The sequence below is a fragment of the Centruroides sculpturatus genome, unplaced genomic scaffold, assembly GCF_000671375.1.
Source record: "Centruroides sculpturatus isolate CEXI.00-Female unplaced genomic scaffold, Cexi_2.0 scaffold612, whole genome shotgun sequence".
Taxonomy (NCBI): domain Eukaryota; kingdom Metazoa; phylum Arthropoda; class Arachnida; order Scorpiones; family Buthidae; genus Centruroides; species Centruroides sculpturatus.
In genome coordinates, this window is record NW_019384966.1 from 380061 (window position 1) to 396026 (window position 15966).

At 30.4% G+C, this 15966-nt stretch overlaps 1 protein-coding gene and 1 long non-coding RNA gene across 2 annotated transcripts in view; both read left to right on the plus strand.

Annotated features, from left to right (window-relative positions):
• The window catches only part of LOC111632521, a 10525-nt gene extending 10224 nt beyond the window's left edge, over positions 1-301 (plus strand). The window contains exon 2 of the long non-coding RNA XR_002757873.1: positions 179-301. This is a non-coding gene — a long non-coding RNA (uncharacterized LOC111632521). The remainder of the gene's footprint in view (positions 1-178) is intronic.
• A 1916-nt stretch (positions 302-2217) lies between these two features.
• LOC111632520 (probable RNA-binding protein 18) lies at positions 2218-15571 on the plus strand. The gene is made up of 5 exons (XM_023376955.1): positions 2218-2433; positions 11628-11722; positions 13041-13254; positions 14927-15000; positions 15071-15571. The coding sequence occupies exons 1-5, from the start codon at positions 2425-2427 to the stop codon at positions 15252-15254; spliced, it is 576 nt and encodes a 191-aa protein (XP_023232723.1). The 5' UTR covers positions 2218-2424; the 3' UTR covers positions 15255-15571.
• Positions 15572-15966: the final 395 nt, after the last annotated feature.

Consider the following 15966-nt stretch of genomic DNA (forward strand, 5'->3'; position numbering starts at 1 on the left):
GGTACGTCAAGAGAATGTACACTAAGAAGAAATTTTTCGAAAAATTTTCTCCCAGGGGGGAAGTGTTATACATTTATAATAGATACATTTTGAGCCACAACAAGGCGTGGCGGGGTCTGCTAGTATGAAAATAAAGTGAAAAATACTGTATTATTATTTCGCTTTTTTCACAAACTAGGGAACATCGTTTGCAGCAGCTCATTTCTTGATTGTCAAAAGTTTTCAACCTGCTTTAATGAGAAAAATATTTAAATGCAGCGACGTCTCCAAACTCCTCTATACTCTCCACCTGAATCGCTGACGATGGATGTCACCGATCGTCAGCGCCACAAGCGGAGAAAATATTAACTAGCGTCTATACGCTCGGTCTCATAGAGAGAGATAGTTGGCGGACGGCCTTACTAGCGAAGCGATCAAGTGGCCTTGGTTATACAAACCAAGCAATCGACTCGGGAGCCATCTGGTGATCAGAAATGTAACTAATTTAGTTTTAAAGTTTTTTTCGATATAAACAAAAACACTACTTCATTCTGTGCATTTCTTCGAAAACCATGTGACGCTTTTGTAAAAGCTTTCATCTACCTAACACCGTTCTCGAAAGTAGAAAAGAACCGACAGACAGTCAGACAAACGGACGGACGACATCGACAATTTTTTAAATGGCGTGTTTTTCGAAAAGGAGAGTATACATAAAAATTGTTAGCAGTTCCTATAATTTCGTCATATATACGGTATATATGCCTGTAAACAATTTTAGATCCTGACAAAAATCCTCGAAACAATTTATAGCCCGGCAACGCCTGACTTATCCGCTGATTAAAAAATAAAAATAGAATTGGCTCGGCACGTATTTTCGAAATGAGAGATTTAAAATGCGGTACTTCTGTTATTTTAAAGTATAATATTTTTTATTTCGCGTCGTATTATCGATGAATATTAACGCAAGTTCTATTCTTATTGGTGATTAGTGTTTTGAAGTACAGTACATATACGTGCAATATGACACACGTTTTTAATTATTTGCTAAAAGTATCGGTGTAAACGAAATCGAGTAGTTTTACATAGATTATTAGATCTTTCTGTACAGTACAATATGCACTCGGGTTCCTTTCGCGATTTTGTGTCCTTCTTAGCCGACGAAACAGTCGAGGAATGATACGTACGGTTGGCCGAAGACGAGATGCGAGTGCAAAAATGCACTCCGAGTCCATTTTACTATCCCGGCCACTATACCCGAGTATAACAATGAGAAGGCGCGACCACCCTCCGAGATTTTTACATTTTTGGAATCGGCAACCTCGAAACGTCGAGAAATGCAAAAAGAAATACTTGGAAATTTCTTCTGTATGTACGAATGTCTGAGCGCTCGCGTATATAGGGCACGATTTCCATCTCCCAAATCCGAGCTTAAACACTTTCCGCCCCGCGGGCACTAAGAGGACTTCTTTCAGCAAGCCCATTACGGGTTCGGCCAGACCCAAAATGGACGGCCGGGAATTCGATTCCGTTTCTTCCAGAACGGTAGGATGCCGTCTTAACGCTCGGCCATCCGGCCATCAGCCGCTAAAGGAGTAAGTTTTGAATGATATTTTCTATTATTACGATATGTATTAAAAACAATAAATTAACTTCATATTTAATCGTTTTTACGTGGTATTTTATTACAATTACAAAATTATTCCAGGTATCATTCTTTAAACGCATTAAACGCGCGCACTTTTCAAATCCCGACGATTTGGATAGGCTTCAATTTTTAAAGATTAATCGCACATATTTCTGGCACGCGTACATATAAACACTTACAATCTTTTATGCGGGAAAGTATTGGTTTCTTTCTAAAATTGGATATTCGGTACGTCATTTATTTCTACGTAAACAGTTTTCTGGCTACAAAATTTATACGCGAGACAATTTTATAAAAATTAATTTTTTTGAAATTGTTTAATTAATTGAGCCATCGAATAATAAAAAAGAACATTAAAATACTCTATAGTATTATCGAAATTTAATAAAAGTACAAAATACAGTATAACGTAAATAATCTGTCTTTTTACATAATTATTAGCGATTCGAATACCAGCTTTTAAAATAGACGGAAATAAAAATAAAAAAAGATATATTGCTGGGTAATTTAAGGTAATTTAAATACTTAGGTATATTTTAATTATATAAAATATTTAATTATTCATTTATCATTTTAAAAATTTAAAAGATAAGAAATATAACGATACGAAGTTGTTCCTGTAGAGGTCGCTGGGAGAAATGAAAGTGGCGGACGACGATCAATTATAGTATTTTTTTTGATTTGTGTAAAATGTGTATTATGCTCGAGTATTATCGCACGAGATAGAAGTTTTTATATAAATATACATTCGTCGCTGGCAAAGCAGCAAATAAAACTCTTTGTATAGCTGATATTTTCTCATGGCAACGGTAAGTTATATAAATCGTTCCTTGCATTATATATAAAGTACTAACAATTGGAATTTAATGTTTTAAAGCTTTGAAAATTACACAAAGAAACTAAGTGAAAAATAGTAATACGTGACAGTTATTCCTCTTGACACATTCCTAATATGTGTGTTTAAATAATCATAAATTTTAAAAATGTTTTGACTGCTGACAAGTATAAACACTGATTTTTATTACTTTCGCTGATTATACGAGGATGTCTTAAAATAATAATAATGAATGCCTCTATAAAGGGAATGGAATGTGAAAGTAAACGATGTAGTGTACGGTACGAATGCTAAAGTTAAAATGATTAAGACGTTAAGAAATGTAAATGTAATGGACCGTTCGAATCGTCCCGGTCGTTGGCGTCCGCGGCGGATAAAGACTTCCGGGCGCCGGTGTTCGGTGGCGGGTCCCGTCCGGCCGTCTACGGTTTTCCGGGTTTTCTTTGTTGGTGGCGCACCGGCGGGGGCCGGTTTTCCGCCGGAGCTCCCGGGAGGCGTTCCCTTCGGCGGGAGTCTCGCCGTGACCCAATAGACCCGACCCGGTCGTTGCCGTCTTCGTCTTGTTCGGAAAGTGTGAGGGTTAGTGCCGTCGCTTCGGTTTTACGTACGAGTAAATTTAAAAACGGATGTGAAATTGGTATAAAAGCGTACGCTTTGTGAATTGAATGGTTGATTTTTTTTTTTATGTATTTATTTTTGTATTGTTATAACCGGGACTGCGGAGTCGGTAAAAAAAAAACGCTCGACTTCGACTCCGGCAAAATTAAATACCGAGTCGTTTTATGGGGGTGGAGGCGCTCGTAGGGATATCCCATTCTGAACTCTAAAAGGAGCTCTGGCTTTACCCAAATATTTTTATACGTAGGATGTTTTTTGAGCTCCGATGGTTTGTAAAACAAAGACGAGTGTAAATAACAAAATGAATTTATCACCAAAAGTCAGGTACGGACGTGGTTACTTTATGACATAATCGCCGTGAAGATTGAGGAATTTGTTATATCTGTGGACGAGCTTTTCTGTTCCCTTGTCGTATAATGTTGCCGCCGATGACTCGAGATGGTCCCTGACGTTTTGAAGATCGTCGTTAGTCTCGAACCTCTGCCCTCCTAGCCGCTTTTCCTGTTCGGGAAAGAGGTGGAAGTCGCTCGGCACTAAATCTGGGCTATACGCTGGGTGTTTAAAGGTGTTGAAGACTTCCAAATCTTTCCGGAACTGAAAACGTGGCTAGCGGGACAGTGGTTTGAGACTAATGAATTAATGATTATCTTCAAAACAATGTTGTTAAGGCCATCTCATTTCACTGGAGGCAACATTCTATGACAAGGGGATGGAAAAAGCTCGTCCACAGATATGACAAATGCCTCAATCTTCACGGTGATTTATATAAAAAAATAACAATGTTTGTACCTAACTTTTGGTAATAAATTCATTTTGTTATTTACATTTGTCTTTGTTTTATTGACCATCGGAGCTTGAAAAAAACCACCCTTGTAGTTAGTATTTTTAATATTTATTTGTATATTACCCTTCTAGAATAGTTAGTTCAATTAAAAAGTGTGCGATCTAGCTACTTCAGCCCCTTGTTCAGAAAAGAAAAATATGAACTCTGATCAATTAGTTTGGCTCATTCAGAAAAATAGAGTACTTATTTAGAGCGGGGATAATAAAGGAATGATCCAAAATATTTAAATTCAGTTGGGTCAAAATAATTTTACTACTAAACACAAATACTACTAAGAACACTACATATTTAATAAATTAAATTGATGTATTTTTTATTTAAAATAAATGAAATATTACAAGATATATAAAAAGATTTTTAAAAATTAATAAATATATAATAAATTTTCTTTCGTTTAAATAAAAAAAGTAAATTTAAAACGCTGGAGTTGGAGTCAACACATTTTTTCTGACTCTTGACTCCTCTGGCCAGAAATTCCTCTAGACTCTGACTCCACAGCCCTGGTTATAACAGTTCTTATATTGTTAATAAGTTAATGATGAGCAGGCATATATACCATTTTACAAACTAAAGGGAAAGCTATTGTCAGCTTTAAGGATAATATTTTTGAAAAATTTTATTATAATACTCCATTAAAATAAGAAAGAAATAATTTTATGATTTGTGTTGTAAGCTGATATAAATCATATCCATAAGATGTTTTGTGTAATTTATGCTATAGTTGTTTACATTGCACTTTTTGTAGTCCTATCAAATGTAAAGTAATTTGTAAAGGCTTTGTGGTTTTAAATAAATTACAAACTTTTTAATAGTAAAAGCTACCATTAATTTGCATATTTATACACATGCAAATTAATAAAAGTAACTTATATTGTTACACTTACAATTAGTTTTTAAATTTTATATCATTTCTCAATTTGAAAAGAATACTAAATGTATACATGGTTAATTTTATAAAAATACAATTTTTAATAAAATATATCATTCATTCATTAAAGTTTTGACCATTTAGATTCATTTTAAGGTTTGTGTTAATAGATAAATAACAAAATTAATAACTAGAACACTTAAAAATAGAACTTTTAATTAGTCAAAATGATTGATAAATGCATCCCAGGCTTTGTTGCTTCTCCTCAACTGTTTTGATAAATATGTACTCAAAATAGATTTATTACACTTCTAAATCTAAATGGGCTATTAGCCAAACTTGAATTTCTTTTTAAAGGTTTCTTCATTTTCAAGAGAGAACATTCTGATATATATATATATATATATTTTTTTTTATTTCTTGATATCTATTTATCTATATTAGATTATATGCACCAGCTTATAGTAGGATATGATCTACTTTCATGAGTTAAAAGTACCAATGATATAACACCACATTGTTCATATTGTTAAAGTTTATTAATCTACTTTTATAAAATTATGTTTTAAAACATAGTTATTTATTACATAGTAATTGACATTCCAAGTTCTCTTTTTTGGTAAAGACATCATGGCATTATAAATTAATAAACAATGGTATTTATCTTTCATCATAACAAAAAAAGAATTTTATATCTATTCATTGTGCAAATAAAGTTTTGCTTCTTTTTGGCGCACACATTTTGCATATTCAGGTAACTCCCCGTATAACACGGCACTTCTATAGCACGGATTCACTCTAACACTGTTCGAGAATTGGGAACATCCCCTGTATAACATGGTGGTTTTATGGCACGGGTTCACTCTAACATGGTTCGGGAATTGGGTAAAACCCTCGTACAACATGAAATGTAATAAAGGGTGCATTCTTTTATACTTCTGCGTAACTCTGCGTGAGCATTCTAATTGTTTTCGTGGCTACTTTGAATGCTCTTTCAACAATAATCCATTTAATGGTTAAATTTTACAATTGGGACCCTACTTATGCCTCTAAAAGCTCATTTTAGAATTATAGATTCCTCCATCACAATACTATCGATAGTGCGGGCGCCGTCATCTTTCTTTCACCATCGTTCCTAAATGCCTACAAACGGCAGCGCACTCCCGTTACGGAGCGACCGCTAATAACGAACACACCCAAAAACTGTTACCAGTTAATGATGCTTACGCTGAGATCATCATATAGGATGAATAATTCTCTGGTAAATATTTACTTAAATAATAAATAAGTATTTTACCTATGAAAAAATGAATAATAAATCCGATTTAAATAAGGATTTAACAATACATTNAATGATGCTTACGCTGAGATCATCATATAGGATGAATAATTCTCTGGTAAATATTTACTTAAATAATAAATAAGTATTTTACCTATGAAAAAATGAATAATAAATCCGATTTAAATAAGGATTTAACAGTACATTTTTTAAGTTTTGGAACATAACCCCCCCCTTTTTGCACTAGTTCTTTGTTTCGTATAACACGGATTCGCATAACATGGTAATTTTTTGGAATGTAACTCCTGTATTATACAAGGGTTACCTGTAACTGAAATTGTTCAGGACACAACAAAACAATTTTTAATAATTGATATAACATAGCTACAACTATTGACAAAAATAGCATGCTGTCCTTTCTTGTTTCTTATTCAGTATTAGTAAATGATCTTTTTTTACTGTGCTGGAATGAGAAAGTTTATCACACATTGTCTCATGTAGTACAGCACTACAAACTCATAACAATAGTTAAAATATTTCTCAATAGAAAATATCATATTTGTATTCTTACAGGAATTACAAAGGTTTCTTTTTTATTTTAACAGACCATATTTAATAACAAAAACAAAGACACTGAGTTCAGCGTTACATGTGTTTTTTTATCGCAAGCACTTTCAACGAATGTTTATTTACTGTCGTCTATGCAGGAGCTGTTAAACGTTGAGTTAGATATCATCAATTTGGCGGTATGCGCTGCTGGCTTTTCACGTGCAAAATTTACGCATGTGCTCAATAAGGTAAAGAAAGTACTATTTCCAAGTACTACTTTATGCAGCAAAAGAGTCTTGAAAGGTACAAATAGCATTGCCTTACCTTGGACCCCTATCTTTACGCATCTGCAGAATCTTTAAGCAGCGCAATCTTGTACTACCTTTAACCCCACTTCCAAGCCTACGCAAACTTATTTGTAATGATAGAGACAAATTTTCCACTCTTGAGAAATTGGGGGTCTATTCTGTACCTTTGGAAAATCAGGCAACGGGAGTACACACAAGATATATCGGGGCCACCACTAGAATGCTTTCCAGCCGCCTTGATGAGCACCAAGACGATGTTAGGAGGGGAAGACACACCACCGAGCTCGCAAGAAAGGTACTTGAGCAGGGTTACAACCCGCTATGGTCCCAAGCGGTTATGCTCAAGAGCTGCAAGGATCGAAAAACTGTTTTTATATGGGAATCTCTCCTCACTACCACCTTGGACACTTGCAACACCCCTATGCTTCAGCTGCCTAGTGTATGGGTCATGCTGTATAAGCGTTTAAGCGAGTATTAGCAGTCTCTAGTAGGCATGTAGCGTGAGCATGGCTCTGCGCATGCGCCAACTTGCACTTCACGGAGCTATCTGCTCGTTCAGTTTTTGAATTATGTTTAAATATTTACTTTGTGTTCTTAACGGCTTTAACATAATTTCAAATTATCTTATGCGTTCTATTCTGCATTCGATTATTTTTGTTTAAACTTTTTTGGTAAATTTCTGTATTCGCCTGAGGACGACGACTATAAGTTCGTTGAAAATGCTTGCGATAAAAAAACGTATGTAACGTTGAACTCAGTGTCTTTGTTTTTGTTATTATATATTAATTTGGCGTGTTAGTCATCCTATTGATTACCATATGATCTTTGTTTAAACAGAAATAATGCTGCAGCCAACTGGTTGACCATATCTGTTATACATTGTGACTAACACTGTCATCTACTATAACACAGGTTTATGTATACAGTGTTTTTGAAAGGTCTTGCCAAACTTTAACAGTATGCTATATGTGTCATAAAAATGAAATATTTCCATATAAATTTTAGGTTCCCATGCCTGGTAGCTTCAATAACTGCATTATGCCAGGTTGTGAAAATTGGGCAAGGATACAAACGAATATGATGTATGCAAGTATGAAGTTTTTCTTCATAAACCTGATAATTCGGCAGTGTGTTTGGCTTTAATAATCAGGGCGTAAGCTTGATGCCACTATTAATTAAAGCAGCCGAGGTAGATAAATCAAGAATACTAGACAGCAAAAGAAGTACTGTAACACGTCTCGAAAATGAACTAGAAATCTTCCAGTCTACAGGTGAAAAAACACATAACATCTGTCTTCTCTTAAATGCATTAAAGATGATACACCCATATCAGTTAAATCAAAAAGGGCATTCTCGGTAGCAGGACTTTTCTTTAGTAAAATAAGAATCAAATTGAGTGATCAGAGTATTGACCATTTTTGCTTTTTAAAATCTTATAAAAATTTACAATAATATTTTGTATTGTGTTTTATATAAATAATGAAAATTACCATCTAACGTAGAAGTTTGGTCTAAGTTTATTTTTTTTAATTTTCAACTCAATTCAAAGGCATTTTTGTTGTAAGCATTTTCCAACAAACTTTAATAAACTTTTTCTATTTGTTAAAATTTCTACATAACTCAAAAGTTATTTTTTATACATATTTTACACAGCATTATTATTATTAAGTTACTTAAAAATGAAAAATAATTATATCATTCAATTTTAAGCTTTATTTTATATCTTAAAAATAATTAATTATATCCCAGAATCCTGGGACAAACAAAAGACTGATAATTGAGAAANAATGAGACATAGTCTTGTCAGAAAATAAAACTAAAATAATTTATAAACTAGAAATTTTACAAATATTTTCCTATGGACGAACTTTAAAAGTGTTCTTTTTCCCTTCGTACGCTATTGGGAAATAACAGTTTCATGGCGGAGTCAACCTTTATTTGTAGATTTTTCATCCATCTTAACATGCAAAACATTACAATCTTTCCTGGTGGTGTATGAAGGGACAAAGAAGAAGAATACTTTTAAAGTTTGTCCATGGAAAAGTTTTTCTAAAATTTCTAAGTTTACACTTATTGTCTGTCGAAAACTTTTTAAAAAATAATTCATATTATAACATCGAAAGCAGTTCCCCTCTTATAATTGTTTAATATAAAAATGTTTTAACAATTTCATGATGAGCTCAGGATATTTTTCTTCTAATTATTAATTAGAGATTCAGACTATGTACAAAAAATTATTTAATTTTTGAGTCTATCAATTCATCCTTTTTCACACACCACAGAAGTAGCCTTTTACATCGGTTTGAAGAAATCACTTCATAAAAAACGTATAACAATAGGTAAAAATTTACAATTAAAAACGATCAGACGTCAGCCTTTCATTTTAGGTATCTGACGCCTTTACATTAAAATTAAGTAAATCTTCTCACCAACTGCCAAGTTTTATACCTTCAGTATCAGGTTCAAGCCCTCTAGTGGTGGATACGAGCTATCTTTGATTTGCATGTAGTTACAATTTCATGATGAGCTCAGGATATTTTTCTTCTAATTATTAATTAGAGATTCAGACTATGTACAAAANTTTTGTACATAGTCTGAATCTCTAATTAATAATTAGAAGAAAAATATCCTGAGCTCATCATGAAATTGTAACTACATGCAAATCAAAGATAGCTCGTATCCACCACTAGAGGGCTTGAACCTGATACTGAAGGTATAAAACTTGGCAGTTGGTGAGAAGATTTACTTAATTTTAATGTAAAGGCGTCAGATACCTAAAATGAAAGGCTGACGTCTGATCGTTTTTAATTGTAAATTTTTACCTATTGTTATACGTTTTTTATGAAGTGATTTCTTCAAACCGATGTAAAAGGCTACTTCTGTGGTGTGTGAAAAAGGATGAATTGATAGACTCAAAAATTAAATAATTTTTTGTACATAGTCTGAATCTCTAATTAATAATTATAAAATGTTTTAAATTTTACTGTTATTTATATATGTATGAATTCAAATAAACAACCCTATTAACTCGATGCAATGCAACAAACACACCAACTACTGCCATAAATCATTGGGCTATAATTTGGAATAAATAAATAATAAATGAATTTGGCATTAGAGGGCCGACGATGGCTATAGCTTAACGTTAAATATACTGGAAGAGGAGATCGGACCAAAGGTCCAGGTAGCATAACTGGTAATGCATTCACACGGTAAGCAAAAGTCCCGCTTTGGGCCGATTCTTTTCTTCCAGTTTAATCTAAATTATTTAATTAAATATTATAATTATTAATTTTAATATGAGAAGCCGCCTAATGCCTCCCTGTAGTGCCAAATTCATTTATTATTTATAATTATTTATTATAAATTTTAGCCCGATGATTTACAGCAGCGGTTGGTGTGTTGATGCATGAATTCTCTTGAACTTCATAAAAATTCAAACTGAAGCTTAAACCACAGACTGCTTCAAAAATATTTGAAATATACTACAGTAAATATGATTTTGCTTATACTGCTGCTTTTTTTGTTAACTAAAAAGGAGTCATTTGAAAATTGTTTCCAATATTTATATGTAACTCTTAATAATTTAGAAAAAGACGAACACTAGCAGATGAGTCAGGCATTTCTTGGGCAAAAAGTAACTATAGCAAAGATTAAGGTTGTTAGATTATAGCCGATCTTACCTGTTTTCACTGGATGTAAGAATTAAGTCACGCCTCTTCCAGGACTAATTAGAGAATTTTTAGATGGGTCTAAAAATATGTTTGATTTTCCACAAAAATTGCATCTAAAATAGTACAGTAGAAGCCACATTCTTCAGGGTAATCTTTAACCCTCTCCCCTATGGATGGGAATTTTGAAAAATCTATTCTTAGTGTACATTCTCATGATGTATCCTAACACTGTACCAAGTTTCAACTTTCAACTCCTAACTGTTTGGGCTATGTGCTTATTAATTATTATTATTATTATTATTATTAATATATTGGGTTTTGTGAGTTATACTCGGTTCACACCGGTGGCTGTGTACTTTGTCGGACCAAAGTCAAGGCATAGCAACCAAAACAAAACTAAAATTAAATAAGTGTGTCAGTGTGTGTGTCTGTATTCAGGAATTTCCTAACAATGTGGCATGTATTCAATATAGTGGCCTTCTGTAGTGTGATGTATGTATTTCTACTCAATTGTAATGTTCCCAGGCTTTTGTGTAGTGTGTGTGGTATCACACCTGTACAGGAGAGAACAACAGGTACAATAACTACCCTATCCATCCTCCACAGATGCCTTATTTCCTGGGCAAGTTCTGTGTACTTGCTAATTTTTTCAGTGCATGTGTTTTGTACATTGTGAGTGTTTGGAATGGCTATGTCTATAATGTAAGTGATTATTATTATTTTATTATTATTATGATGATGATTATTATTAACTCATCTCAATTATATTGCAAGATATGTAATCTGTTTTTTGAATTTTAAGATAATTTTTTTATTCCTAACATAGATATCCTTTACAATATATATGTCTCTTATAAGCTATTTAGCAAATTAAATTTTTAAGGTTAGATTCTCTCTTTATGATTCAATAGTTATTAAATTTGAAATAATAGTCAAATTTTATTTTAAACAAAAATAACATATTAAACCTGTGTTTTGTTTATAATGTGTAGAATTAATGAAAGCAACTTTTTTTTTTTTTTAAATAGATACCAAGTGTTCCATTGCCTTTAGATCCAAGTCCACCTCAAGAAGCTGATGATAAAAGATTGTGGATTGGAAATTTGGATAGTAGATTAACAGAGTAAGCCTGACAGATATTGTTTTATTTAAATTTTTTATTTTTTCAAATCTAAAAATTACATTTTCAAATTTTTTGCTTGGATTTACTATTACTGGAACTGCAAATTCAATTGATTTTGTGACATCACAAATGAAAAGCAATCGATATGATATACATTTTCGACTATAGGTTCGTCGAAACTGCTTGCGATAAAAACGTACACGTAATGCCGACCTCGGTGTCTTCTCCATTTTAGTATGAAAAGCAAACATTCATATCTTATTTATCTTCCTAAATGGAACTTTTTCTTTCTGAAAAAAAATAATAGATAGTTAATGTTGTTTTAATTAACCAAACAAATTAACAAAACTTAAGTTTTTTATGAATGTATGCAACTCACAAGTAGAATATACTTATGATAATTTGAACCTTCCAGTAAACTGAATCGAAATTTCAAGAGATTCTTATCTTGATTGAAAATAAAAGCTAAAGAAAGCAAGGAAAGAAACAAGAAAAATTACAAATTTTTGTTTTAAAAAAATTATTTTATATATATTTCAGTATTAATTTTATATAAATTTATTATATGTAATAATCAGAATTTTATTATTTGCAAATTCGTGCTGAATTCAAATTCTTAACATTAATTAGTTTGGATTATCAAATGCACAACCATGTTAGAGCATAAACACATTTCACTTTTACCAACATTCTTTCAAAGTTTTCATAAATGTACCTCGAAGAAATTCATAACACCGAATTATTCGGTTTGGATATGCATACTATAAAGGAAATCTTGTGTCCAAATTCCTAAATTCTACAATATATGGAGTTCAGATATTTCATATTTCAGTATTTCATTTAAACACAAATATAAATAAATATATATATATATATATAGTTTACCACTGCATATAGTTTAAACTTTATTCTTGCATATGCATTTCAAAAAAACATTTATATTTTTATGTATATTTTATATATACATTTTATATATATATATATTTTTTTTTTTTGAAATGCATATGCAAGAATGAAGTTTAAACTATATGCAGTGGTATAAATAATTTCATTTCACTTTTTTACTTTTAGTAATATTTTTTTGAACTTTACGTTTGTAATAATCATGATTTTTTTGTATCTCATCAAATTTAGTTTTTATAGTTTTTCATAAATATTATAAGAAAGAGATTTCAAGACTGTTTTATATGACACCCTAAATAATCAATTGTTGAATGAAATGCTATTATTTTATGTTAATTTTATTTTTAGATATCTGGGTATTTTTAGATTTCACTGGGTAATTGCCAGTTGTTTATAATGTTTTTTTCTTTTTCAGATATCATCTTATTAAAATATTACAAAAATTTGGTACTGTTAAGAAATTTGATTTTCTTTTTCACAAATCTGGTCCTTTGAAAGGACAGCCAAGAGGGTATTGTTTTGTTACATATCAGACTAGAAGTGAAGCAGAAAAGGCACTGGCTTCTTTAAATGGGAAGATTGTTTTGTCAAAAAGTTTATCAGTGAAATGGGCCAATTCAGTTCCTGCTGTGAGTTATATATATTTAATAGATTTTTCACATTTTAAAATTTTAAGTTTGTATAGAAGAGTAGGTAATTTATTGATGAAGCAATATGATAGCAAAGAATGAAAATTTATGTATATTGATAAATATAAACTTAGTATTTTAATACACTGAGTGGTAATATTTATTATTTCTTCCAAATAATTTTTTATGAAAATGACTTATATCTAATAATTTTTTTTTTCTTCTAGTTTTGTCTTATATACATTGTGGCATTTACATTGTCAGCAGTAATGCCAACAATTTAAAAGCCATATTAGTTCCTAATAATAATTCTTTAATCAAATTCTATCTTTACTAATGAATGATAAATATTCTTTAATTATACCAATAATCACTCTGTATTAATTTCTGTTTTATTTTACAGTGAAGAGATGACAGACAAGAGTCTGATGTCTTAAATCATCATTTCATTGTGAAATAAAATAGAAACTAAAAATTGTAAACAGACATGTAGATGTCCATCAGCTTCATTTTGCAACATTTATCTAATAATAGTTTTATTATTTTACATTCAAAAAGAATTCAGAACTTGAATTTTTAGATTTGTTTTTAAATTAATTATTTTTGCTTTTAATGAAAATTATACCTTCAAAGCTTTGATTTAATGTTACAATTTGTTCACCTCTGTGTGTTACATACACATAAACTCAAACAAATAAAAATTCTTTATTTTTTGAATTATTGCCATATCATGATTATCTTTATAAATTGATAGAATGACAAGTATTTAATAATTTCCACCCCCATAGAAAATGAGTTTTATATAGATACATCAGTAATATGGAAATCCATGAATTTATCATCAGTTCTTGTTTTTTTTTTTAATTGAAAAAAATGCTTTATTATTAATATGAACATATCTTTAGAGAGAAGTAAAAAAAATTTAATTCTTAATTCTTTATTTAATAATAAAAATAGAAAATATATTTATCAAAACAATGATTGATTTAAGGTATAAATAAGTTATAAAATCTTTGTACTTAATTAACGCATTTTAGTATGATTTTCTACATTAGTCATATATTCTTTTTATGAATTTATAAAACACTGATGTAAGTTGTATGAGCTGAGAGGACGAGTTTGGTTTTTGTGGTCATTTAAGCAACACATTTGTTTTATGTTTAGTGATTCAAATTAAATTTATTTAAATTTTTAGTAGGTAGATGATAAATCTGAATTATTTTTTATGTAATCACATTTTTTAGATTCATAATGTTGAATTTAATGATGACTTGCACAATTTAACAATACAAATCAGAGGGGGGGGAAAGTCTTATTGGTATAAATTAAATAATCATATTATTTAAGATGGAAAAATAGCAACTATTGAGTAACATTCTAACCATTAACATTTCTTTCTTTTAGTTTATTACTGTGCTAATTGAACAAACCTGACACAATAGCTCCCAACAGATTTGGAATATTTATGTAGTAGTAACATTGAAAGGTTATAGCTTTCTAAACCATCTCTTAGTAAAATATTCATATACTAGTTCATTATTACAACTAGTTAGCCTGTAGTTTTTTCTATAGTGAAATGTTCATAAAAGTTAAACTGGTTTTGTATAAAATACTATAAAAGATTTAAATTTTATACAAAAACTAATGAATTTTGATTTCTCTTTATGTTTAGGAAGATTGTTTTATAAAGAAACCTCAACTTGTGCTTCCTGGAATGAATTTGCAACAAGAAAGATCAAATAAAAGGTAATTTTTTTCATAAATTTTTAATAAGAATATAGAATAACATTGATGGTTATAATTTTGTTTTCTTTAGTATTAAAAGCCAAATTAATGCTATTGAAGCTAAACTAAGATCAATGGAACATGAAAGAGAAATGGAACTGGAGAGATGTCTTGCAGTAACAGCAACAAAATCTATAGGAAATAAATTATCTAAAAGCAACAAATTATCTAGAAACAGACCATATCCAGAAGGAAAAGGTTTAAAAAATAGATGAATCATCTATATATCAATATTTATTTAAAAAACTGTAATATTGACAAATGAATTATGTGAGATTTTTCCAATGGAAAAAGTCAAAGAATATGCCCCTCAAATTGCTGTTCTTGATAACCTAATTATATTTCAACATATTAAGAGACTATGTTAGTTTTAAAATGCTTAATATAATTAGTATTGTTTTAAATGTTTATTGTAAAACTGTAACCATATTGTACAGTTTTATGTGTATTTTAACATTTTGTAAAAAAAAATTTATTTACTAGTTTATTTTAGTGAATAGTTCTGTCACAAATAAATGTTTGTTTTTTTATACTTTTGTGTAACTTTGAAATTTCTCATTTGTTTTAAAATTTTTATTTATTTTATCATTTTATATAACTACAGAAAAATCACAGGTAAGTGTTTCATATTTCAATAAACAAGGAATGAAACAAATCACATTTTTATTTTAATATGTTGTTTATATTATCTATGAAATATTTTGATGATACATGATTTTTTTCACCCACAAATGTAGTAAATGGGTTATTTCTATTGTTGCTTTTAAGTAATTCATAATCCTTTTATATAAGTTCACTAATTTATTCTTTTGTAAATACTTTATTTTCTGTTCTTCATATATGGATCATTTAAAACATTACTAAACAAGTCATGATTTAAAATGTTACAAACTATTATAACTTTTTTTGTTTTTTATATTAATTTAA

Coding starts and splice junctions, on each gene's coding strand:
- LOC111632520 (XM_023376955.1), top strand. Junction 11,723..13,040: donor TTGGATAGTAGATTAACAGA/GTAAGCCTGACA, acceptor TTTCTTTTTCAG/ATATCATCTTATTAAAATAT. Junction 13,255..14,926: donor GGGCCAATTCAGTTCCTGCT/GTGAGTTATATA, acceptor CTTTATGTTTAG/GAAGATTGTTTTATAAAGAA.